This window comes from Cebidichthys violaceus, unplaced genomic scaffold (genome assembly GCF_023349555.1).
Source record: "Cebidichthys violaceus isolate CVI_PGR_0920_01 unplaced genomic scaffold, fCebVio1.0.p SCAF_10, whole genome shotgun sequence".
Lineage (NCBI taxonomy): Eukaryota > Metazoa > Chordata > Actinopteri > Perciformes > Stichaeidae > Cebidichthys > Cebidichthys violaceus.
Window position 1 is genome coordinate 17500677 of NW_027176263.1, and position 26214 is coordinate 17526890.

Consider the following 26214-nt stretch of genomic DNA (forward strand, 5'->3'; position numbering starts at 1 on the left):
TGGCGGAGGAAGGAAGTGAGCTGGCCTTTGACTTTGTCTCTGCTGAGGGAAGGAAGACGGGGACAACAGATCCACTACAGACCCACTCCTCTGAATCAAAGACTTCATTGCATGTTGGCACATTATTGAGTTTTGCCAGGACGGCCTCGACTAGAATAACCGCATTAGACACGGAGGACATGAGGCAGGGACATAAGTCGATACAAAAGCCTTCATGTCTTCTTTTACGTTACTCCGTCTGAAGCAGGTGGACCACTCTGAGACACTCTGTCCTCCTAGATGGCTCACACGTCCTCGTGCTGCTGGTGTCACGAGGAAACAAACATGCTCTCTCTGATTAGTTTACAGAATGTCCCCACAGAGCGCTTCCTGTTTCCACTGCTGTGACTAAATGTGCTGCTAAATGAAATTAGAGCGTGACTTCCTGTGTGTGAGTGAGGGATGAATGAACGCGTGGACGGTGGAGTGGAGTCTTTGAAGCCTTCTGCTGATCAATCTGGTTAGAGAAGAGCCTCAATGACATTTCCTCCACACTGTTCGGGGGGATCGGGAGCTGGAAATTGCCCCTCGGTGCTGAACGAAGCCTGAGCTTGAATTAACAGCGGCGCACAATAGGTGACGGACATCGCCCACGGTCCACAGCTCTCGTGTTTCAATCCCTCACTCGAGGAAGTGTCTGGGAAATGTGGCAGGTGTCGAAGGGACAACAAAACAACACGCGAGCGGTCCACCTTTGCGGTTAAATCACCGGCGCAGTCATTGTGCGTTTCAAAGGGCGCAGGCTGATCCTCCGCTCCACACCGGACTAACAGCAACTCTGACCGGCTTAGAGGGGCTTAGACCCTAATGCGCTCTAACACGGTTACCACACAGCTGGGGGGGGGGGGGGGGGGGTCACATTTCTGGACTCATTGAAACGCGTTTCCGTCTCGTTCTTTACGGATGTGACTTCACTCATCAGATCTCTATGATTCTCCCCACATGATGGCTAATAGTAATAATCAGATGTCTCGACAGACACACAGTCTTCCATTATTGAGATGTATCCCCCAGCAGTAGACCAGAATGCATTGCAGCTTTAAAATATCTTTGTTACATTTTGAGCAAAATCATTCAAACGTTCTGAATTGTAGTAAATCACAAACGTGAGTATATTTGACATGTCTGGAGTTTACATTCCATATACAGAGAGGTCACAGACTCTGGGTCCAAACCAACTGATTCCAACCTTCTTCTAAAAAATATTTCAAAATTCATTTTGGCATTATTAAGACATTTTAATCTGGGATGCGTTTTGTTTCAAAAATCTGTTTGCTGTCGCAAATTAGTATCAACATCGTTTCTTGGAGAGAGAAAGAATTTCCAAAAAACTTGCCACGAGTGCTTTTAACCAAGCTTTCATTTATGTATTTATTTATATTTAGTCATTGTTCTTTCATTCACTTTGAACATTTTGACCAAAAATAAATTGGTTAAAAATCAGAAAGTTGGTTCCCGGCTGGAGTAAAAAGTATCACGTTTTCCTTCACCTGAACCTGAACCGGGGTGACATCAGAGGGTGTGTCGTAGTCTACAGGTTGGAAAGAGAGGATGGGGTTTGGCACCAAATAGTCACCTTCACATCTTAACCGGTTACCTGAACCGATGCAGTTCAGTCTGCAGGCTGGATGCAGCCGAGAGGAGGCAGTGCTCTACATAAAATGTGAGCCTAAGAAGGTTGGGGGGGGGGGGGGGGGGGGGGGGGGGGGGGGGACAGTGGAAACAAAGTCTGCCACAGTGGGCTGTAATTGCTCACAGCGAGGCTGCAAGGTCTACACTGGTCTGCGGAGAACAATTGAGAAACATGCTTTGCTTTGGCAGATGCTCAAGGCTGCAGAACGCTCCACTGCTCCCCGCAGTGCAAGCAATGAATTGGGCTTTACCTTCAGTCAGAAAGGGAGCTGAATGAAGCCGCACAGGTGGTGTGGGATACACGTCATTCATTCCACTGAAGTGAAACGGCCTCAATGTAAATCAATGACACACTTGTTCTCTTAGTTCAGGCGTTACGTAACCTCCGTCTTTATTCACAGCCACCATTACTGCTCTCGTGTATGCTGCTGACGGTCTGAAATGATTATTTTAAATGCATTGTGTTCACACACAGTCAAATGAAACGCTGGGCAATGATTTGCGTCACGCGGTCTTCAGTTTACGGGTGGATCCTCAGGTCAGGGCCGGCCTCACACAGTAGGGGAGAGGATGGAATGGAGACCTGCACAGGTATACAAACACTCAGTGAAGCTGTTATCACTTCTCACACTCCAGCAGGTAAGACAGACTATGCTGAGATTCCACAAAGTCACATGCACACCTTCTCAACAAAGGCAAAACATTTTGAGGGAATCCAATTATCCTGACATTTGAAATGTAACATTCTGTAGAGTGTGAGCGAAGGACAGGAACTCACTGGCGCTGGGCTGGGACTCCAGTGCGTCCCGTCGTCTCAGCAGGATCCTCTGCAGCTGCTCGTCTCGGCTTGTGGACGGAGACGCTGCCTTCGGTTGGGGGGGGGGGGTTCTACTGAAGTTCTCCTTGACACATTCAACAAAAAACACACACACACACACACACACACACATACGGATGGTGTGTTCAGGAACGACGGAGCTCAGAATGAGTAGATCTTGAAGAGACTTTGGAGCGGATGCATAAGTCGACAGCAGCACAGTAAAATAATACGTGTGCTGGTTGTGTATGTGGAGCATGTCGACATTCACTGCAGCTCTTCAGATGTTGCAGCAGCACTTTCACCCGAGCAGCTGTACCACCTTTGTTGAATTTGATCTTTTTTTTGTTAATAATAAATCCTGGAGTGAACACATCATGTCCAGAGCCCCTCCCTCGGTGTGAACACAGCGACAGCTCAACATGGCCTGTGAGGACATTGGATTGTTTTAAAGTCTATTACCATGATTCCTCTGAGTTCCTGAATGGCAGAATTAGAGGGCAGCCTCTCCATCTGGTAAAAGGAAAATAGGAGGAAAAAGACGGGTTTGGTAAATAAACAGCAGTCTGACACATTATACTTATTTTTCCTCATTCAGCACTTAGAGGCTAAACTGCACCTCTTACCACAGAGACGAGACACTGTAGGCAAGCTCGAGGATGTATGCTTTCTACAAGAAGCAAATGTGTAAACACAATCATTTTGAGTCACGTCAATTTTCCCATCCTCATTATTTATAATTACCTCATAGAGCAGGTCCTAATGCTATCTAATTTGGCAGCGTTGTTGTGGCGGAGGAACATGCAGACTAAAAGATGTCTTGGCCATATGTCATGTTTTATCAAAACAAGAAGCTCTCAGATAATCCCACACACTGATGGATTTAAGAGCTCGGAACAATATATGCTCAACGACGTGCAGCGTGCTTCAGTTTGGTGATTTCGACACATTTTCTGTCACAATCACGGCAAAAATGCACTTCCTTTAATGACTCTCCCATTCCATGTGTTCACGTCTTCTCTGTCTATTCCAGTGAGGCGTCTCTGCAGATTGTAATGATCGTCTTTGTAGAGGATTCTCGGCCTTCACCCCTCTAGAAGCATCATCGGCTGGGTTTTGGTGCTGCGGGAATATTTCTCCCCTGAGCAACATTCGACTTGTTCATCATTATTGTAGAAAACGGTTTGGAAGCTTTATCCTCATTTTTAAAGTATTTCATAACTTACAAAAGGGTAGATGTTGGTGTGCAGCGTGTCCTCCAGCACTGCTAAGGGATGCAGCTATGTCATGGCAGGTGTATCGCTCAGGACCGAAACGCGGCGCAGTGCAGAGCCGGGAGCTGTTTTGATGAGCAGTTGTCTGGAGAAAGCTGTGAGCAGCGACACCTGAGGCCAAGCAATCTGCCCCTCCCGAAAGCGGCACCGCTCCAGCGTTTAAACCGGGCCGGTAGGGTGTGCTCCGGTCAGCGGGGGTCAAACTGCTCAGCTGCTCCAGAGTTCACTCCAGAGAGCCAGAACCCGTAGCCGGACCCGACCGACTGTCAAGCCTCAGAGTTGAGGTGGTTCGTCTGATCGGGACGCTTGCTTTAGAGGTTTTCCAGTAAACTTGATTGCATTATTATTATTATATTGTATTGCATTACTGACACTAAGCTGCAGCTGTAATGAACGGGCTTTAAAAACACAGCAGACACTGTCAGGGTAACACAGCGCTCAAGAGGACTAGTGAAGGTACCCGTCTCCTGGTTCTATTCGGCGACTGGCCGACAGGTCGAAGTTGAACTCCTTTCTTGATCCTATGCATCATCTCCTCCACCGCCTGCTGCCTGACGTCTGTTTCTGGGAGTGACACACACACACACACACACACACACACACACACACACACACACACAAGAGAGACAAAGATTAGTCTTAGGTGCCTTTTTTGAAACAGACGCGTCGTATTTAACGGCTGCACTGATACTAAACAGGAGGCTGCCTCAGTGGGAACCAGTGCCAAGAACTAAAGTGAGTTTAAATGATTTTGAGAGGAACGAGGTCCTGTGTAATTCACAGGCATCATTAGCGCTGCACTTGAAATAAAGCTCATTTGGATCTGAAAGCTTGAAAATAACACGAGCCCCCAGAACCAATCAATGAAGTTCTTGTGCTCCAGCGTCTCCCTCCTAATTACGCCGTAAACACTGACTGAACTGGGTCACTGTCAATCCTGTTTTCAGGTGGATATTCATCAAAAATAAATAATCATCGCTGTGGACGTTCATTTTGTAGTATTTAAAGTTCATTTAGAGTTCAGAGCCTCCTCCTCCTCCTCCTAAGGTGTGTGAGGTTACCGAAATGATTCTGAAATAAATTTCTGCACACTGTCTAAAAACACAAACACTATTCAGCAAATTCCATCCAACGTTCTGAGAGGATAAGAAGGTTTATCAAGTTCACCAAAGATGGGAACAAAGAATATAATTCTGCCATAATGCAGCCCATTGGCAAAAAAAATGTGAATATATAATTTTCTAACAGAGAACATTCAACGGCGTACACAATGGAACTATTGTCAGAAGATGTCTTTAAAATGTCACACCAAACGTGTTTTGTGTTAAAGTAATAGTCAAATATTTTCCTCCCAAGTGCTCTGAAAGAGACTATTATTCAGGTGTCAGAGTAGAAGATCCTTGGGTGGCACACATTCAGCCCCGCATGTGATTCCAAAACACAGCATGTGTGAAGCGACCAATGGAGGACTCATGCATTCATTTAAGGAAATGAGGACACAGTCAACGCAGACGATCCACCCGCTCCAGTCAAGGCTTCCCTTTTGTCTGCGCAAATTGAAGAATTCATCACGTTGACCTAATAGGCCAACGATCGAGATTTGAGTTGAAATTTCGAATGCACCACTTGCTTCGACGTTTGTCCTTCTACACAAAAGTGACGTGGATTTGTAAAGGAAAGGGGGCGACAAGGATCACGTGTGAAAGGCAAAAAATAAGATGCTCCTACGCTGACATGCACGACAACCAGCAGCCCTTTAAAATACAAAATGAACATACGTCGCATAGAGAGAGGGAAAGATACGCAGGACGCTTGAGATGAAAGGGAGCATGAGTGACAGATTATGGACATAAAAACAGCACAGGAATACAATGATTATTACACCATCAGTATACACAACAAACAAACGATATCACAATGCTCATCAACATACACATCTAACCCATCCCAAGCATTTTCAGGGTGCTGAAAAGTAAAACTCTTTCACACCCAACCTGGAAAACACAGTTCTATTTGTTGTACTTTACTGCATGTTTAGACCTTCTGTCTGAGTTTAGTCCTTAAAGCAGAATAAGTGATTATCGCAGGTGATTTGTACATTCACATAGACGTCGATAATGACGGTGGTGGTCCAGAGCTCCAGAGAACGAGGCGATACGTTTATCTTCTGTCAGCGCGACCCTCGACCTCGTCTCGACTAATCAGAGGACTCCTGCGCTAACTCTAGTCCGACCCAGACGGATGGTCTTGTCGGTAGCGCTACAGGCTCACAGCGAGTGACACCAGACTCTATAGAGAGCCCCTCTAAAGAAGAAGATGATGAAACAGGAGGTTCGCTCCACGGTGTCACCCTCCAACGTGCATTAATACTGGTGCTGTATACTTAAACAAAGACCTGCGTGATATAATGCACTTTATGGGGATGTTTGATGTGTACCTGGTGCCTTGGCTGAGTCCTGGACCACCAGTGGGATGTCAGTACTGATGACTCTTCTCTTTCGGATCAACGACAACAGCGAACTACAGTGGGAGGCACACATGAAGATCAACAGGCTGTGCAGCAATCATCCAACGTCCTTTCAGGAGCAAATAAAGCTTTCGATCACAGTCACCCATCAGCTGGTTTTTAATATTTTAATGAAAAAAGATAAGCAGGCAGACAGTCAGCTGCATCAGAGCTAATTCAACATGTTGAATTGAGTGAAAAACAGTCGATGAAGACCAACTAAAGGCCAACAGTGAGGCTTCATAGTCAACCAAAGGCTTCAAACAGCTGTTTCTGGTGCTTACCATAAAATACAGAATGTGTCACTGGAAGCGTTACTTGATCAAAGTGAAAAGGATTTGCCTGACTGATGACGTCCAGAGCGTATCGTGTGTGATCGGACCTGAGGGGGTTAGAGGCCGGAGCTGGGGCTGGAGGAGGTGGAGGTGGTGGGGGAGGTGGAGGTGCTGGAGCTGGGGGCGGGTTGGTCACTGCCTGCAGCTTCTTCTGGAGCTCCTCAACTGAAACACATCCAGTTACAGTAGACACACAGGAACAGCACCGAGAGCAGGAAAGGGGACTGAAAAACAACTCAAATCTCACGGTCGTACTGTGAATCAAACGGGCCCTGTTCCAAACATGTCTTCACCTGTACACCGCAGATCCTTGACCTCCAGTTCAGCCTTGGAGCATTTGTCGCTGTACTCCCGTTTCTCCTCTTCCACGAGCTCCAGTTTACGCCTCAATGCCGTCAGCTCCCTCTGAGCCTCGCAGCTCCGCAGCCTGTCCTCCATCTGCTTCATCTGACATGTAGGAACCACAACACACACCCATTGTTCACCTCCACCAGCTTGAGCACTACTAAACCTGAACTAGCTTATCGTCCAGTGAACAAAGCTTCACTGAACATGAACGACCTGCAAACATATAAAGACAGACATAACGAATGTTCACGTACAATGAGCTCTGCAGCGTTGTGTTGGCCGTGGCGGCTGCTGATAGCATTGGGTATCTGCCAGTTGACATTCAGTCATCCGCTCCTCAACCCTAGTTCCTTAACCGGCGTTTTAATTGTTCCTCAAATGAAGGGTGTGGCTCACCTCCACCCAGCACCAGCAGGGATCAGTGATCCCACTCAGCTCTAATTGTCTCCATCGGTGCCAGAGGAGGTGGGAGGGAGCTGGAGGCTGCGCTGCTTTTAGTCATCAATCTGGCAGGTCACGACCCCCAGGTTCTACCATCACGGCCTGTGATAGTTCACTAGGTACCCCCCCCCCCCCCCCCCATGTAGTTAAAAACCGGCTAAATAATTCCTGTTTTGATACATATCAATCAGAGTCACTGCAGGTGTAGATAGATGTAATCGTTTTTGAATATAAGCGACTTTGGTGGACTGCTATCTGGAGCCGAGGTTTGCCGCGTTACAAACCAGATCCTGACCACGATATCAATAAGCTGCTTGGAGCTTTTATTATTCTGTCAATGTTTGTTTTTGCATAATGTGTTATTTCCAGTTCAAAAGAGGAAAAAAGAGCATTCTTCTCACACCGTCGTCAGACACGTTTGAGCCGCAGAGTGAATCAGCTGATTCACTCAGCACCAAAAGGCTGACGTCATGGTGGAGCCACCGAGGGTCTCCACACACTGAAGCCTGGCCTTCTGCACTCTTCTGCAACTGCCTCAAATTTGTGTTTGTTTTGTTTTTCTTTTCAGAGAACTACACACTGAGAATGTAATTCAATCCAAAAGTCACAATGTTTTTCCTCTGGTTTTATTGTCTTGCCATCGTCAGCCCAGATCGTGCTCATGAGGGAATGTTGGGTCACTGTACATGATAGAGTACTGCTCTATGCGACGAGCCTCTCCAGATAACTAGATTTTAGTTCTGATTAGACTGAATTGCATTCTGTCCAGATGTTGTATTCTCCACTTCCTCAGTCTTCCGTGTCCATCACACCCAATCAAGAACCAAAGACGCCAAGCTCTATGAGTACACAGACCTGGTTCTGGTGCTCCAGCCTCTGCGTCTCCACGTCCTGGGTCAGTCTGGTGACCTGGCTGAGGGCTTCCTGGAGAGCTTGACTGGGCGAGGAGCTCTGCATCAGGATCTGACTCTGTCTCTTCAGCTTTGTTTGCTCAACCACCATCTGAATAAAGGAAAATGGATATTCCCCCGTAAGAAAGACCGCCGAGACGGACACCAGCGACAGAACAGCGCAGTGAAAGTCATCATACGCAGAAGAGGACCACAGGAGGTTATTACAATGAGCTCACCGCTCTGGCAAAGCCTTCTGCCTCTGTCCTCAGGTCCCTCTCCAGAGTCAAGGTGTCCTGTAAGGCCTCGTATTCCTGCACAGCAAACTGAGACACTGGACAGCAAGAGTTCCACACCTTTTACCAGCAAAGTGAAGCATGTAGTCTACACAACACTTACAAGCAAATCAAACCATGCATATTTGATGTAACACACACACACACACACACACACACACACACACACACACACACACACACACACACTAACCTCTGTTATATTTGCCCAGGAGTTTCTTCTGGCTCACTGTCTCAGCAATTAAAACAGAGTTGTCGTGTTTCTCTTTCAGCAGCTGCAAAAGTAAGGAGGAAGAGAAGAACAACACAGAGAATGTCGTGAGTTTTCTTTTACAGCAATCGCCGTCGTTGTGAAGATGGAGACGACAAACAAGGTTTTTACAAATAACATTCTAAGTCCCTCGTTTCTCATCCAGCCGCTGGACCAAAACAACAGACAACAGCTGGTTGTTGGGGAGGGAAACACAGCAACCATGTGTTTTAATAAACTATACAGGTATGCCATGTAACATGGCTAGCATGTATGCAAAGTGTCCATGACGTGTAAATGTTCGGTCTTTAAAAAAGCATCCAGATTTCAGCCTTGTGCAGCTCCGTTGAGGAAACATATGGACACTGGTAGAGATGAAGACAATCCACTGTTACACTGTCATCAGTGGTGTTCTCCAAGCCTACAGTAACACACGGACAGTCTTGCGATGTAGTGCAGAGTCCTGACGAACGTCTTCACACGGTGATTTGTCCTTCTGATCGGCTGCCGAATGTCAAGAGGGAAGGTAGAGGAAGAAGAGAGAGAGGAGGAGGAAGGAGATGTCTGCGTCTGTTTGTTAACCTACAGATACTGACACCAGCGCAGAGCTGGGACCCTCAGTGAGACAGTAGGACACCAGAGCAGAAGACCACGCAGCTCGAGTGAGTCCACCCTGCAGTGAGGAGCTCACTGGGGTTCAGGTGGGACCACGTCCTTTCTTGGAACCACTCAGAATACATTTTGACCTTTTAGTAGCTGGGATAACTGCTAGGCTTCGTGTAAATGTAGACCTAATAACACCACGCCGACGTGTTACACATGTTACGCTTTTACCAGCAATCATTCAAATCAATCTGAACTTTGCTGCTGGAGGAGAACTACAGGTTAGTGTGCAAAACATCCAGACTAAGTTGGCTACAGGTGCAGGACTAAAAAACGGTCACAGAGGAAGAGGAGAACCTTCTCTCAGGAACAAGTCTGAACAACATGTTGACACGAATGCATTGTGTTTGGAATCATCATGACAGAAGCAGTGCTGGACTAAAGGAACAACCTACTTCCTCCCTGGTCTCCCTCAGCTCTTCCCTCACGGCCTCGAGGTCAGCGACTGCTTGATGTTTCTCCAGCTCATGTTGCAGCTCTGAAGCAAAGAGCATCAAAGTGAAACGAGGTTCTTTCCACACATCAGTGCTTGTTTATCATATATATATCATAGTTCCCCTGGTGGAGTCCTCACTGTGATCGTTTGGGTGATGATGTCACCTGACCAGCGCTTTCAAACCACACAGTAAACCCTCGGCTTTCTAAGTCAGTCTGTCCAGCCGACCTTGATGACCTTGATGACCTTGATGTTACTCTATCACAGTAACTGAGTGTCTGTGATCAGACACACGATTTGTGTTGCTGTTAGATCCTGAATGTTTCACATCCTTTTACCCCAGAACAAAAGGGACGCTCAGAGAACACAGGACAGTATACTGCATTATGTCTTTATGTCTTTGTGATATGTGTTTGTCAAATGAAATGTAATGGCTATGAATATACTGAGGAATCAAACAATGCTTTCACCAGCACGCTGTATTGTTATTGCTTCATGTGTTAACTGCATGAAATGAATTTCTCTGCACAGGAAACACTTTTGTCCTGAAATCTTTCAAATGAGTTTAAATGTGTAACTACACAGCAGCTCCCAGCAGGACCAGACCGGGACATTTCTGAGAGGGTGCTTAGCAGGAAAAGGTCGCTGACGATTTTTTTTTTTTTTGGGAGGGGGGGGGGTGCTCTTTGCTGAGTAGGACAAGCATTGTGAAGGATTCTCACATTAAATGGAAATGCTAAAGAAATGAACAGCTGAGCTATAATTGATGACATTTCCCAGAGGCAGCTGGGAGTAGTTGACTAGCGCTGTACTTCAGAAGACACTCTAATCTCACTGAACATACTCCAGGTAGTTATTGTTACTCACGTTATGCTTATGCAACGCACAGCGTAGCAGTTTGCACAATGACTAGTTCACACTTTTCGGCCCATCATATTGTAGATATTCTTTCAATATCTGCAGTTTGGTACATTTAGCATGCAGAGCATACACTTTGATTGAAATTATAAATACATAACTGATAATATTATTATAAAAATAGACAACGTGGGTTTTCTGAATGTGTTTTTTGTGTGTCTGCGGTTGCTAACGAGAGTCTAAATGAGACGGCTGGACGTCCTCACTTGTCCTCCTTTAGCTTAGTGGTGGTGATATGAAGTCATGTGACCGGGGTGGAGATCCTTCACAGCCTGACTCAATAATCCAGAATCTAATGGAAGAATCCCGTTGGCTGTTTGTGTCCCTGCTGGGTTGGCCTACATCATTCCCGCAGCACTCAATGGAAGGACGTCTTTATCGATGATAAGACTTGATGAGGTCAAATTCATGTCTTTATCAGACGAAGGTGTGATAGAGTTAACACATGTAGGCGAGTGACAGAGCATGTAGTGTGGGTCCATTCATTTTAAAAGAATCAAAATCCTCCTGCCTGGTTCATTTCTGATCTTCTGCTACATCATGAACCGTCCAGACCTCTCGGTTGGTCTGGGTCAGCTGTGCCGTCTGTCCTCCTAAACAGGGACAAGCAGCATTCTGTGTTCATGCTCCACACATCTGGAACACGCTCACGTCTGTTACATCCACGCTGAACACGTCTCTGTGAGCCGCTGCCTTCTGTCAAATCATTTCTTTTATTCTTGTTCTTTGTCACTTATTCTATTTTAAGCTTCTTTAATATGCTCTATTTTATTTGTAATGAGTAAATGTCCTTTCATAATGTGTTTTTCTTGGAGGGTTTTGATGCTTTATGTGAAGCACTTTGAAAGGCTTTGTTGTTGACATGTGCTATTTAAATGACCTCGCCGTGCCTAACGTGTGTAGGACAGGGTTTCTGTTATGAATGTGTTGACCAGAGGGACGTTATCAAGGTATGCATATCAGGACATATTATACATCTGTTCTTTGGTGACGTTCACACTACACTACACTACACAATGACTTATGCTGCCAAAGTCAGGCTGTCACCTTTCACAAGCACTAGTTACTGGAACAATGCTAACAATCCTGCTAACATGTTTGACGTTTCTATGTGGCTCGATGGTGACATGCTGGTATTCATGTGACACACACACACACACACATATATATATATATATATATATATATATATATATACACACACACACACACTGCACATCCCAATAAGAGGAGTTGGAGACAACTTGTACCTGAGACGGTGGTCTGGCACAGAGGAGAGAGGCAGACATGACTGGCTGCATGTGGCTCTTCACTCTCCTCCTCCTCCTCCTCCTCCTCCTCTTCATCAAGGTTGATCTCAGTGATGATCTCTGGGCTGAGGTGGGGCAGCAGCATCATGCTCTTCCTCTTCAGAGAGCGGTTCTGACGGTTCAACTGCAGAGAGGAGAGAAACACAACAGCACATTCATATGAGACTGCCAACAATATCATGCACATCACAGATCAATGGCAGCCTGTGGCAAACTATTATATATAAAGCAGCAGCATGTTTTCATACACGTCTCAAAGCACAGCACGTCATATGACTTGTCAAAAGCCAATTTCGGGGCAATGATCCCATTCATTTTAAAGGTTATTCATACAAAAATAATGAAAGACAAATCTTCAATTGGCGCATGAAGCACTTTTGAAAGCACTGACTCATCGAAATATTAATAAATGTAAGCTCCAGACATGCTGAACTGACTTCTATATCCTGACCACTGACCCCATGAACAGCGTACAATCAGAACCAAACAAAAAGAAGGAAGGTGTGACGTGTGAGACGTCTGTCTTCTGATGTCCTTACTCCAGAGGACTTTATTTGATCTAAATACCACGAGAGCTTCTAGTGGGACTGTGCTCACATCCACTGGGTGATGCAACTCATCATTCAGCCTGACACTCAGTAGACCAGGTGCACCAGGTGCTGCTCCAGTAATGTCATCAGAGAACCACCATATCCATATTTGGCCATATTAGGAGCATGCCTTATTGAATACAGAAATACATACTATATGGTAGTAGTTAGTGCTTTATAACATCTGTTGTATACAGTGTGAGAAACACGGGGGGGTCTTTGGGGGTCTGAGACGCTTGATTGACACTCGAGACGCCCTGAAAGCCTCAATAGCAACATTTTTGGGGATCTCTGTCACTAAAAACAGCCTGAGGAGCAGTGGAGTGTGTTCTGCTTCCACGCCGGGCCTCTGTGACCCAGTCTGATTCAAGGTTAGAGAGAACATTTTTCAACCTCTGGCCTGAATGACTGCGATGGACCTGGTGTGCGTGTGGTGAAAGGCTGTACAGCGACACGCGTGTTCCTACATGAGACTTGGTGGTGCGTGTGCCGGGCATGTTTAGTCTGGGTGATATCGCTTTGTGTTGCATCTATTACATCTTGCAGACCTATATTATGAATTGAGTCTGAGGACTTCAGCATGCAACAATGGAGACCAATGGAGACCAATGGAGACCAATGGAGACCCGTTTAGATTGCTGACGGGTCATTCGCACGCTGTTCATATTTGATGTATAGTATTTCATTCATTGTATTGGTGACGGTGAGACTACATGGAGGCGATAGGAGCGAATGGGACGGTTGGACCCATTAACAGGGTGAACCACTCACAGACAGGGATCAACAGCGTTCTCATGTCCTCCTTCTGAACTCAGTTGGACATGATTATGCAGAGAAGGATGAACAAACAAGCTGCAGCACTGAACTTTTCAAAGATTTGAATGGAAAATAATTTCACAGATAATTTGCTCAACAACACGGCCATGACGACGACGACACCGGAGCGCAGGTGGTTTCACCGGAGGGTGTGAACACACTCGGGAGATTACATTGTGCAGCCACATGAACAACACACACTTTATGGCATACTCAGCACGCATTCCCTAAAAGATGACATGAATCCAACAGAAAAGTGACATCTTACGACGCCTTCCTTTCTCAAACCTGCATAGAGAGACGAGTGTGTTTGTATTAAGCCGGTAGAAAACAGGCACAGAAATGAGGAAGCAAATGAGATGTTGTTGATTTCCTCTTTTCTTCGGCCCTGCAATCAGTCATAATGGCAGGACGCATGCGAAAGCAATGATAAGGTGTGAAAACGCAGACATCAGAAGAGAAGCACCAGCAGTGAATATCTCTCCTTTTAGATGTAATCACAGCTTTTTGATGTGACATGTATTTGCATCTTGCATTTCTATGCATCAAGTTTTTCTGTGCGATTATCACTTCTAACACGTATTCTTAGACGGCGTCCACCTCTGGAAGTATTTGCAAATCGGTCAGTCCTACATGACGGATACATACTAAACTGCAGCGATGGCTTAAAGTTCGATCATCAGGAGACCATCGCTAGCTAAATCAGGAATGAAACCGATGGGAAGGAGGTGGATGCGAGTGTTCCTGGATGTCACCTGAAGGAAGAACAATCCCCGGAGAGAAGACAAAGAACAGGCCAGAGACATGAAGAAACATTTATTAATGGAATCCTGGGAGCAGATTGTAGCAACTCCATTTTTGACGATGGCCTTTACACCGAACTGCAATCAACAACACATAAATATAGAATCACATTCTTTTGATTATAATCGCCAATTTGTGAGAGATTTACATATTAAATGAGATACTCCAACAAATCAGAGCATCGGGCCGACACTTCCTGGAGGTCACCGTCACAGAGACACAGCTTCTCCATCTTACCGTTGATGACACGTCAACACAAACAAACGTTAAGCAGCAGAGCGCTGATCGACTGATCGACGGCGGTTAACTGTCTCCTCTTTCATTCAAATGCTGAGGAGTTACAGAATTGCTCTGAGCTCTCATGGTGGGCTGGGGAACACCTGGTGTGCCATATTACCATCATTAGGTACAAAGAAGTGAATACAGAGTTCAGTTTGTCCGTCCTCCTCTGGGGACAACTCCTTATGTATCTTGTGTTAGGTTTGAATGTGAATGAGTAATGATTAATGTGAACACATGTTCACATGTTAATGTGAGAGTTGAGACTGAAATGCTATTGAAAGGTCAACGTTGCTCAAAAAGGTAATGTCACTTATGTGCAACCTTATTCACCTGGGTTTATGGTGAATGAACAAAGTAAGTGAATAGTTGATGTATGTATATATTCTGGGATATGGCGAATCAAGGACTATCAGTCTGCCCCCCCCCCCCTCATGCTCATGCTCCCTGCTATAGTAGCAGCCTAAGGCAGGCATGGGGAGTGTCTCGCTATGGACACTGTTTGATATGAAGGAAGAAGAGGAAGGAAGACGCAGCGAGCAGAACAACACCAGAGACATTGAATGGAGCTGGACAGACAGCAGTCACTCAGCTTTCAGCCCGTATATATTCTGGAAGAACAAATGGATGAATCCCTGCTGCCAGACCAGGACTGGGCCAGTTTGTTCCTGCCTGGACTTGGCCTGATACATTATGTCTCTTCTGAAGTCAGCAGGAAAAGAAATGTGACACAAAATAATCTCCCTCCCATATTTCAATGTGACGACAATTCATCAGGTTTGATTCTATGTCATCAGTTGCAAAACATTCACTTTATATTCACTTTGCAAACTTCCACACCTGCATATGACAAACACGGTCACGGTCTGCGTTTATGTTCATTGTGGAGATAAGTATTTTGGAACAATGGCCACAGGACTAGTCAGATGATAAACATGTGCTACGTGTCTGCACCACTCCTCTTTTCTGTATTTATTATATTAAAACTCTCATCTCTGAGAACAGTGTTCATTGTGACTGAACAGTTTACGTCTTTGACTCTCACTGAAAGCTCTTGTTGTTTGAGTTTAGTCTTTTTGTTTTAGTCCAGATTAAGTCGGTGGAACTCATTTTAGTTATTTTGTCATCATTTCTCATGATACTGTAACGGCCCAAAAAACAAGCCAGCCATGACGTTCCTGGTTACACATATTCCATACAGAGATACATTCATCTTCAATCAGTGCATCATTTAAGTTGTATTGCAGCTTGAGATGTTCATATTGATATTGTAGCATTATACAACAGCATCAATGGCCAATTTGGAATTATGCTAAAAATTAAAATTGCAGAGTCAAGAAGGACATATGTCAACATAATTATGAAGTGTGATTCATATAGGATTGTCTAATGCAAACTGCTTCAAAGTAATGGTTACACTCCATTAAGAGCTCATTTTGGATCACAGCAGACTGTTTACACATGGTGGGTGTTGAGGCCCATTGTATTTAAATTAATGCAATATCTGTTCAAAGAGGAACTTTCAATTCTAAATGAATCCTGAATGGTTTAATGAATAACAATGCATCATATTTGAATTGAATTGTTGAATTGTCATATTTGAGTCAAATCTGGTGGTTTCCTCTGAAGTAGAAGTACACAGTGGTCTTCAGTTAAGTTGTATATTTTTTTACGTGCTTTGGGGGCCTTTTGTAAGTTATTTTAAGGTACAATAAGTCTCAATATTTTTCATATCGTAATACATCAATATGTTTGGGGCCCTTTTAGTTGGGGTCCCTGGCCCAGGGTGCTACCTTGCCAAACAGTAAAGTCTCCCCTAGTGTTTTCCTCTGAACCGGAGTGTATTCTCAGGTGTTTTCCTCTGAACCGGAGTGTATTCTCTGGTGTTTTCCTCTGAACCGGAGTGTATTCTCTGGTGTTTTCCTCTGAACCGGAGTGTATTCTCTGGTGTTTTCCTCTGAACCGGAGTGTATTCTCAGGTGTTTTCCTCTGAACCGGAGTGTATTCTCAGGTGTTTTCCTCTGAACCGGAGTGTATTCTCTGGTGTTTTCCTCTGAACCGGAGTGTATTCTCAGGTGTTTTCCTCTGAACCGGAGTGTATTCTCCGGTGTTTTCCTCTGAACCGGAGTGTATTCTCTGGTGTTTTCCTCTGAACCGGAGTGTATTCTCAGGTGTTTTCCTCTGAACCGGAGTGTATTCTCCGGTGTTTTCCTCTGAACCGGAGTGTATTCTCTGGTGTTTTCCTCTGAACCGGAGTGTATTCTCAGGTGTTTTCCTCTGAACCGGAGTGTATTCTCAGGTGTTTTCCTCTGAACCGGAGTGTATTCTCAGGTGTTTTCCTCTGAACCGGAGTGTATTCTCAGGTGTTTTCCTCTGAACCGGAGTGTATTCTCTGGTGTTTTCCTCTGAACCGGAGTGTATTCTCTGGTGTTTTCCTCTGAACCGGAGTGTATTCTCAGGTGTTTTCCTCTGAACCGGAGTGTATTCTCAGGTGAACCGGAGTGTATTATCTGGTGTTTTCCTCTGAACTGGAGTGTATTCTCAGGTGAACCGGAGTGTATTCTCTGGTGAACCGGAGTGTATTCTCTGGTGTTTTCCTCTGAACCGGAGTGTATTCTCTGGTGTTTTCCTCTGAACCGGAGTGTATTCTCTGGTGTTTTCCTCTGAACCGGAGTGTATTCTCAGGTGTTTTCCTCTGAACCGGAGTGTATTCTCAGGTGAACCGGAGTGTATTATCTGGTGTTTTCCTCTGAACTGGAGTGTATTCTCAGGTGAACCGGAGTGTATTCTCTGGTGAACTGGAGTGTATTCTCTGGTGAACCGGAGTGTATTCTCTGGTGTTTTCCTCTGAACCGGAGTGTATTCTCTGGTGTTTTCCTCTGAACTGGAGTGTATTCTCAGGTGAACCGGAGTGTATTCTCTGGTGTTTTCCTCTGAACCGGAGTGTATTCTCTGGTGAACTGGAGTGTATTCTCTGGTGTTTTCCTCTGAACTGGAGTGTATTCTCAGGTGAACCGGAGTGTATTCTCCGGTGAACCGGAGTGTATTCTCCGGTGAACCGGAGTGTATTCTCAGGTGAACCGGAGTGTATTCTCCGATGTTTTCCTCTGAACCGGAGTGTATTCTCTGGTGTTTTCCTCTGAACTGGAGTGTATTCTCAGGTGAACCGGAGTGTATTCTCAGGTGAACTGGAGTGTATTCTCTGGTGTTTTCCTCTGAACTTGAGTGTATTCTCTGGTGTTTTCCTCTGAACCGGAGTGTATTCTCTGGTGAACCGGAGTGTATTCTCCGGTGTTTTCCTCTGAACCGGAGTGTATTCTCTGGTGAACTTGAGTGTATTCTCTGGTGTTTTGGCTGATCAGCAGTGGTCGGCCTGTTCTGAACAGACGTGTGATCAACCAGCACTGCACTAGTCTTTTCGATGCAGAAAATAAACTACAGGATTACAGCAGAGATTCAACACAAACCTCTAGAATATCACCGTGCTGAACAGTGGAATAATAATAGCAGTACTGACATTTGTTATTTGTGAGTTTAAATGTTAAGCAGGTGTTGGGAGTGTCTTGAGAGCCCAAATATACAGTTTTTAAAAGCCAGACATTTCAGCAGCTCCTGTAAGACGAGGGAGACAAACAACCCAAGGTAAAGAGGAGGACTGAAGGCCGGGGAGCGCCAAGAAAATAGGCCTAAAGTTGACCTTCACCATAATTCTCCCTCAGCCTCCCTCCCACTGGCCAAAATCTGGTCCAACCAGGTGGACTGTGAGGGCTTTGTCCAGAAATTGAATGAGAAATGATTACAGTGATAAGCTTGACACCAGTGGGCTGCGAAATCACTATGTGCCAGGCTCCCCCACTCTCAATCACAGCTCGCATCGTAGCAAGGACTCCCAAAAAGTGTGCTCTGAATCCAAAGAATCCAACGCAATTGTAGACGCGAGCATACGGGGACAGGAGCAGGACTGGAGGACCGCAGAGTGCTTTTGATTGCAACGTACAAATTGAACGTGTCAAAGTGACAGTTCCAGGAATACACTGACCAGAGTGTCTTAAATACCTGCTTTGATTCTGTAGCATCATTATCATTCAGCCAAAGAAGTTCTAAATCAACAGTTCTGATTCCATTTTTCCTCTCCTGTTTTAATTTAATGAGGCAATTATCTTGGTGGTGAGCTTGTTTTGTCGGACTTCATTTAAACTTGAATCTAGACTGAACACAGTGGTTATAGCGCTGAGCAGTGGACAGTAAAAGCGTACCTTGGAGGCCAGGGCTTCAGCACTTTCTCTACACGTCCTCTCGATCTCCAGGTTCTGCTGAATAACATTGACCTCTTCAATGACCATCTGAGAAACTAAGGAAAACAAAGAGAGAGTTAAAGACAAGATCAAGAAGCCTCACCATAACCACACTGCCTCGATATGGATATAGTGTTTCCTAGAAATAATGTTCATATGCTAAGAATGTTTTGGCCAAAAATCACATACAAACTTTAGTCTTACTTTAGTTCCCATGAGTTGATACATCGTTTTATGTTCACAAGCATAGTCTAGGTGGCATTACATCTGATGCTTGTTAATGTGCAGTTAGGGGCAAGTATGGAAGAATCCGATACTGGAATAAAATGATCAATATGTAAATGTTTGGGGTTATGCCACAATCACAAATCAGATACAACACATGCTACCCTCGGGCATAAGGACACAGAACACATACATGTATTAAGTGTATTTACATAGTGGCAAATAATGGCAATAATTCATAACTGGCATTTTACAGTGAGGAGGCTGATGCATTGTGACTGCTCTATACACTATTCTGTATGTTAATCTAGAACAATGTTTTGATATTTAAATCTAGATTTATGAACATGATCTGCCAAGTAAATATACCTCTCCTCACAGGTTTTATCTGGACCCTGGTCCTGCTGACACCCACTGCTACCATCATTACTAGTAGTCACTCATCATCATCACTAGTAGTCACTCATCATCATCACTAGTAGTCACTGCTACCATCATCACTAGTAGTCACTCATCATCATCACTAGTAGTCACTCATCATCATCACTAGTAGTCACTGCTACCATCATCACTAGTAGTCACTGCTACCATTATCACTAGTAGTCACTCATCATCATCACTAGTAGTCACTGCTACCATCATCACTAGTAGTCACTGCTACCATTATCACTAGTAGTCACTCATCATCATCACTAGTAGTCACTGCTACCATCATCACTAGTAGTCACTCATCATCATCACTAGTAGTCACTGCTACCATCATCACTAGTAGTCACTGCTACCATCATCACTAGTAGTCACTCATCATCATCACTAGTAGTCACTGCTACCATCATCACTAGTAGTCACTCATCATCATCACTAGTAGTCACTCATTATCATCACTAGTAGTCACTGCTATCATCATCACTAGTAGTCACTCATCATCATCACTAGTAGTCACTCATTATCATCACTAGTAGTCACTGCTATCATCATCACTAGTAGTCACTCATCATCATCACTAGTAGTCACTGCTACCATTATCACTAGTAGTCACTGCTACCATCATCACTAGTAGTCACTCATCATCATCACTAGTAGTCACTGCTACCATCATCACTAGTAGTCACTGCTACCATCATCACTAGTAGTCACTCATCATCATCACTAGTAGTCACTGCTACCATCATCACTAGTAGTCACTCATCATCATCACTAGTAGTCACTCATTATCATCACTAGTAGTCACTGCTATCATCATCACTAGTAGTCACTCATCATCATCACTAGTAGTCACTCATTATCATCACTAGTAGTCACTGCTATCATCATCACTAGTAGTCACTCATCATCATCACTAGTAGTCACTGCTACCATCATCACTAGTAGTCACTGCTACCATCATCACTAGTAGTCACTCATCATCATCACTAGTAGTCACTGCTACCATCATCACTAGTAGTCACTCATCATCATCACTAGTAGTCACTCATTATCATCACTAGTAGTCACTGCTATCATCACTAGTAGTCACTGCTATCATCATCACTAGTAGTCACTGCTACCATCATCACTAGTAGTCACTGCTACCATCATCACTAGTAGTCACTCATCATCATCACTAGTAGTCACTGCTACCATCATCACTAGTAGTCACTGCTACCATCATCACTAGTAGTCACTCATCATCATCACTAGTAGTCACTGCTACCATCATCACTAGTAGTCACTCATCATCATCACTAGTAGTCACTCATTATCATCACTAGTAGTCACTGCTATCATCATCACTAGTAGTCACTCATCATCATCACTAGTAGTCACTCATTATCATCACTAGTAGTCACTGCTATCATCATCACTAGTAGTCACTCATCATCATCACTAGTAGTCACTCATCATCATCACTAGTAGTCACTGCTACCATCATCACTAGTAGTCACTGCTACCATCATCACTAGTAGTCACTCATCATCATCACTAGTAGTCACTCATCATCATCACTAGTAGTCACTGCTATCATCATCACTAGTAGTCACTGCTACCATCATCACTAGTAGTCACTCATTATCATCACTAGTAGTCACTGCTACCATCATCACTAGTAGTCACTGCTACCATCATCACTAGTAGTCACTGCTATCATCATCACTAGTAGTCACTCATCATCATCACTAGTAGTCACTGCTACCATCATCACTAGTAGTCACTGCTACCATCATCACTAGTAGTCACTCATCATCATCACTAGTAGTCACTCATCATCATCACTAGTAGTCACTCAATATCATCACTAGTAGTCACTGCTATCATCATCACTAGTAGTCACTGCTACCATCATCACTAGTAGTCACTCATTATCATCACTAGTAGTCACTGCTATCATCATCACTAGTAGTCACTCATCATCATCACTAGTAGTCACTCATTATCATCACTAGTAGTCACTGCTATCATCATCACTAGTAGTCACTCATTATCATCACTAGTAGTCACTGCTACCATCATCACTAGTAGTCACTCATCATCATCACTAGTAGTCACTGCTACCATCATCACTAGTAGTCACTGCTACCATCATCACTAGTAGTCACTCATCATCATCACTAGTAGTCACTGCTACCATCATCACTAGTAGTCACTGCTACCATCATCACTAGTAGTCACTCATCATCATCACTAGTAGTCACTCATCATCATCACTAGTAGTCACTCATCATCATCACTAGTAGTAGTCGCATTGCTTGCTATTGCCGACACCATTGCTGCTTTTGTTATCATTGTTATTCTCTCATTATATGAATCATGTCTGTCATATATGTGTAACTCTGTTATCTGTTGTAGCTGCAGGGGAGAACCAGAACCAGCACCGTCTGAAGACCACCAGACCTCTGCTGCAGTAAAATGAGAGGTTTTCTTTGTGGGACTCTGGTTCCCATGAAACACCACCACTTTTAAAATCAACACAAATTGAAAGTTCCTCTCAGTAGCTGTAACAAACGGTCAGAATCGCTCCCTCGTTAAGACCCGTTATGTTTCACATTCAGCCGCTCAAACAGACGAAGCAACACATGAACAGATTGAAATGAAGCTACGTTCAGAACGGCGAACGTACAAGAAAGACGAAAAAATCATTACAGTTTAGTCAGTCGTCTTTCTAGATGTGACAATGTTAATGAAGCATTTACAAATCTACTGAATGACTGCTTTCATGTCAACACAAACTTTAAAAGTCAACTCACAGCCATCCCACCCGATCAACATGCAGCAACAAAACAAAGAACACGATTGGGATTTTCTGACTGAATGGATGCATGGCTGTAACTCCTCACTTCCTTGACAGAGGAGCTGTAACACTTGACACCGGAACATAGTTCTGCTTGCTATTGTGGCTGCTCAATGGTGAGTGACCTATGTACATCGATATAAGTTCAAAAGGAAGGGAACAAAATGTTACCGATGTATCTTTTATGAAGATAATTTGCCCTACCTTTTTACTTCCATTAGCCATTAAGCCTGTGGTGCTTATAGACTGATTACATGCAGGAAACACCTTCAGCCCTTAATTAAGACTATAAGACAAGTGTAGAGTGCACACATGTGATGTTAAACATAACCCAGTGGGAACAGAAACATTTGCCTTTGAGCCTTATTTGTTTAGCTAAACTACTGTAGCATGTACAACAGCAAGGCACTGCAGAGGAGTATGATGATATTTACAACAATCCTGGAGGATGCTATATCAAGAGAGAACAGGCACTGGATTCATAATCTAAGACTGTATTCTTATAAAAGTATACAATGTGTGTTCAATATACAGAGACATCGGCCTGGAAATAAACCCCAGTCTAATCGTCTCCATCCTTACAGGATATTCTAGTTCCTTGATTTATATGTTGAAGTTACAGTAAAAGATTTCAAGCTGTATTTTCTGGAGTAATATCTAAGCCGAGAATGAAGTCTCTCTCCCTCTGTGTGTGTTGTTATCAGAGCTTCTGCTCTCTTTGTTCACTTTTTGTTGTCTTTTAGTGCACGTTAGTGAGGCACCAAGCCTCCGGTTCCCCCTCAGGTAGACATTGATTAACTTTGATGAACTTTGTCCGTAATGTTAGATTCTGTCAGCTAACCTCACTGTGTCTGAAGCTGAGCTGATCATTCATAATTGAGTTATTAATATATTTTACATAGACGTAGATGACATTTTTTGTTAAATCTGCAATAATGCTTAATTAATATATGAACTCAAATGTTTTCAAATTTTGAGATTTGGTAAAGCTCCAGCTGTATGTTTAAAGGCACATGTTAGTCAGGAACCTAATGACTGCCAAACAAAGACTGGAACCACTGCAGACAAATCCTCTTCACAGTTAAAAGAGGTGGTTTATAAAGATCAGTTATTTACACTGAGCTAGATTACAAATAAATACAGGGATAACTGAGACATGGCATTAGTGTGCATTCAAATTCATGTTTCAGATCTCTGGGGACGATTCATATAACGTATTGGTTTTATTAGTTTTTAAGTCATATAACTTAATAATATAAATCGTCTGTCAGTCAGTCTATTGGAGGGAGTTCAATAGAAGGTCCAAAACCCACACAAGGACTACATACTAGTGTGTCCTCAAGTCTTTGAGTCTCAACTGGATGTTTCTCTGTGTCTTGTCTGCATAAAACAAGAAAGGCGGCTCATAGACCCTACAGCCGTGTACTTCCTCATTGGTTGGAGTGTTAGGACTGAACCAGCTGTCGTGTGTCTCATCTGCTGTGAGTCTATCCAGGCACCTGGTAAAGTGAAAGTTCAACCACTTAGTGAGTTTATCAGTTAAAACGTTAAGGTTAGAGATTCGTCATCGTCATCGTCACGTTTGAGGTTTCTTCATCAAGCTGCCCCTGATCTTGTGCTCTCTAGCAACACCTAGCGTAGATTGTTCATGTTCATTTAGAGATGAAATCAGATTCAAATCTCAATCGTCTAAACTTTAGACAGTAGAAGAAAAATACTGTACATCCAAAAAGTAACTTTCATTCCTCAAAATCATTTTTAGGTGAAATGATCTGCTCCTTTTGCATAGGCAGATAATCCTACTGAGCATGTGCGGAGTCAGTCTAGCTCGTCTCTGATAGGAGGAATTTAATATGTTACAATTGCCAAATGTTACAATTTCCCCTCGTATATATGTAGCCAAAGCAGTTCCTCAAATGTCCACTTGAGGCCGACTGAGGTCTCTATAGCTAATATCCCCAATCATAACTGTGCGAGAGAAGAATTTTGATATGTTTTAATTAAGTTAAGGTGTAAAGTGATGCATAGGTAAGGTGATTTTAGTGTAAGTTGGGTGTCGCCTTAAGTCGCTTAGCTGCTAGCTGGGAGCGAGGCTGTGTCGACGCTGCCCTTTGTGCTTCACAACGGCACTGTGTGTTTGTACTTCATGAAATTCAATTATAACATTTTGGTTGCCTAGAAATATGTATCTTATTCAGCGTTCGGTTGTACTTAGCTCCACCATGTTGTGTCACTTCTGGTTGCAAAAAAACAAGATGGCGACGGCCAACGTGCCAAACTCAAGGCTGCAAAAGACATCGTGCCTACGTCCCTCTTATATACACAGCGTATCAGCTGAGGTGGACTGCAGCTGGTGATAATTCTGATTGAGTGACAGCTTTCACAGAACAGCCTGTCAGTCACAAGTATTGTTGATATGAAACATATTGATTAGTGCAGCTTAAACTAAACCTTGGTAGTTTAAGTAGAACAGTTAGTAGAAGAAAAACAAAATCAGGTAAAATTCTAAATCACAAACCGTAATGTTGTTTAAGCTGCAATCACACCTCAGTGCAGAGAGAACGCCCCTGAAGAAAGGCCGACCACTTAGCTAATTAAACATTGTGGAAGAGCGAGGAAGAAATTAAGCATTAGTGCCATTGTTGTGGCCAATTCCTCCCCCCCCCCCTGGTGACACCCAATTAAGAAGTTGATGAACGGCGGCGCCGGACGATATCCGCGTTCCTGCGGCGCCCTCCGCATCTGTCACTCAACAACACTCAGCTGCCGGTTTCCGTCCTCGGCCTCGTCTCCGTTCCTCTCTGGCCGTCTCCATAATGCTGCGGTCACACTCAGCAACCATACCGGAGGACGCCTTGAACTAAATGACATGTTAATTATAATTACTGGTAGCCATGGTAAATAAACAGCAGTGGAAGTGTTGAAAGTGTATGAGCGCCAGTCAGCGGGGGGGCTGTGACACGTCAGAATTGGCAGTCTTAATTGTAAGTTTCGGCCTCCCCATCATCATCGCTCCATCTTTTTCTGCCCTCTTTTTTGCGCCTGTCTTTTTTCATCCTCCTCTCAGGAACGACAGTGATTACCCCTGTGCCGACGGGCTGCATAATGGTATCAGCGCCGCCAACGGAGCAGTGAATTAAATTGTATCTGCAGCCGCTGTGAAGCCTTGATGAGGGGGGCAGATGCCTTTGTGGTGTTATCATTATAACACAATGGTCATGTTGTCATCAACCTTGCCATCGGCAATTGAAAAGGCATGATTGTGTGTTGGGGGCTTTTTCTCCCATCCTCCCACTACCCCCCCCACCAACCCTGCTGCCCCACCCCCAGCCGTTTCGTTGTGAATAGGAGCAATTTTCTAAGAGCTATGAAATCACGTAATAGGTCCTAATATGCAGCTGCTTGGCACAGTGAGGCAGCCTCTATTAATGCGGAAATCAAACACAATATGTGTTTTGGCTGGAGAATCGCTGAATACACAAGTACAGGCCAGATTTATTCAGATGAAAATCCACACAACTCCACCTTTACAAAGACAAACTATTTGCTCCATCTTTTGACATGCGGAGCCCTATTTTAAACGCGGTCTTCACTAAAGTGGTCACAGCAAAGCGTTCAACCTGTAAGGAAAATCATTTTGGAAAATTGAATGGTGGGCCAAAACATTTTAAATTTGCAGTGTTTGGAAACAGGTTTGTGATGAAAGCTGAAGCGGTGGCATTGCTATTCCAATGCCATTATCTGCTTCCTGGTTCACATATTTGTACAGCTGTGAAGGTTTA

General features: G+C 44.1%; 1 protein-coding gene across 3 annotated transcripts in view; it reads right to left on the reverse strand.

The window, feature by feature from the left end:
- Positions 1-2037: 2037 nt before the first annotated feature.
- shtn1 (shootin 1) overlaps positions 2038-26214 on the reverse strand; it is a 34880-nt gene continuing 10703 nt past the window's right edge. The window contains exons 4-16 of one of the 3 annotated variants that reach the window (XM_068728131.1): positions 18901-18995; positions 12096-12279; positions 9887-9969; positions 8772-8853; positions 8522-8616; positions 8248-8394; positions 6897-7050; positions 6651-6768; positions 6200-6282; positions 4223-4326; positions 2951-3001; positions 2450-2573; positions 2038-2254 (exon numbers count right to left, since the gene is read on the reverse strand). In XM_068728131.1, the coding sequence (XP_068584232.1) occupies positions 2223-2254; positions 2450-2573; positions 2951-3001; positions 4223-4326; positions 6200-6282; positions 6651-6768; positions 6897-7050; positions 8248-8394; positions 8522-8616; positions 8772-8853; positions 9887-9969; positions 12096-12279; positions 18901-18995 (1352 nt within the window). In that variant the 3' untranslated portion in view covers positions 2038-2222. Of the gene's footprint in view, positions 2255-2449; positions 2574-2944; positions 3002-3232; positions 4327-6199; positions 6283-6650; positions 6769-6896; positions 7051-8247; positions 8395-8521; positions 8617-8771; positions 8854-9886; positions 9970-12095; positions 12280-18900; positions 18996-26214 lie in introns of those variants that run through there. The other 2 variants (XR_011104927.1, XR_011104926.1) reach the window with 2 other exon arrangements.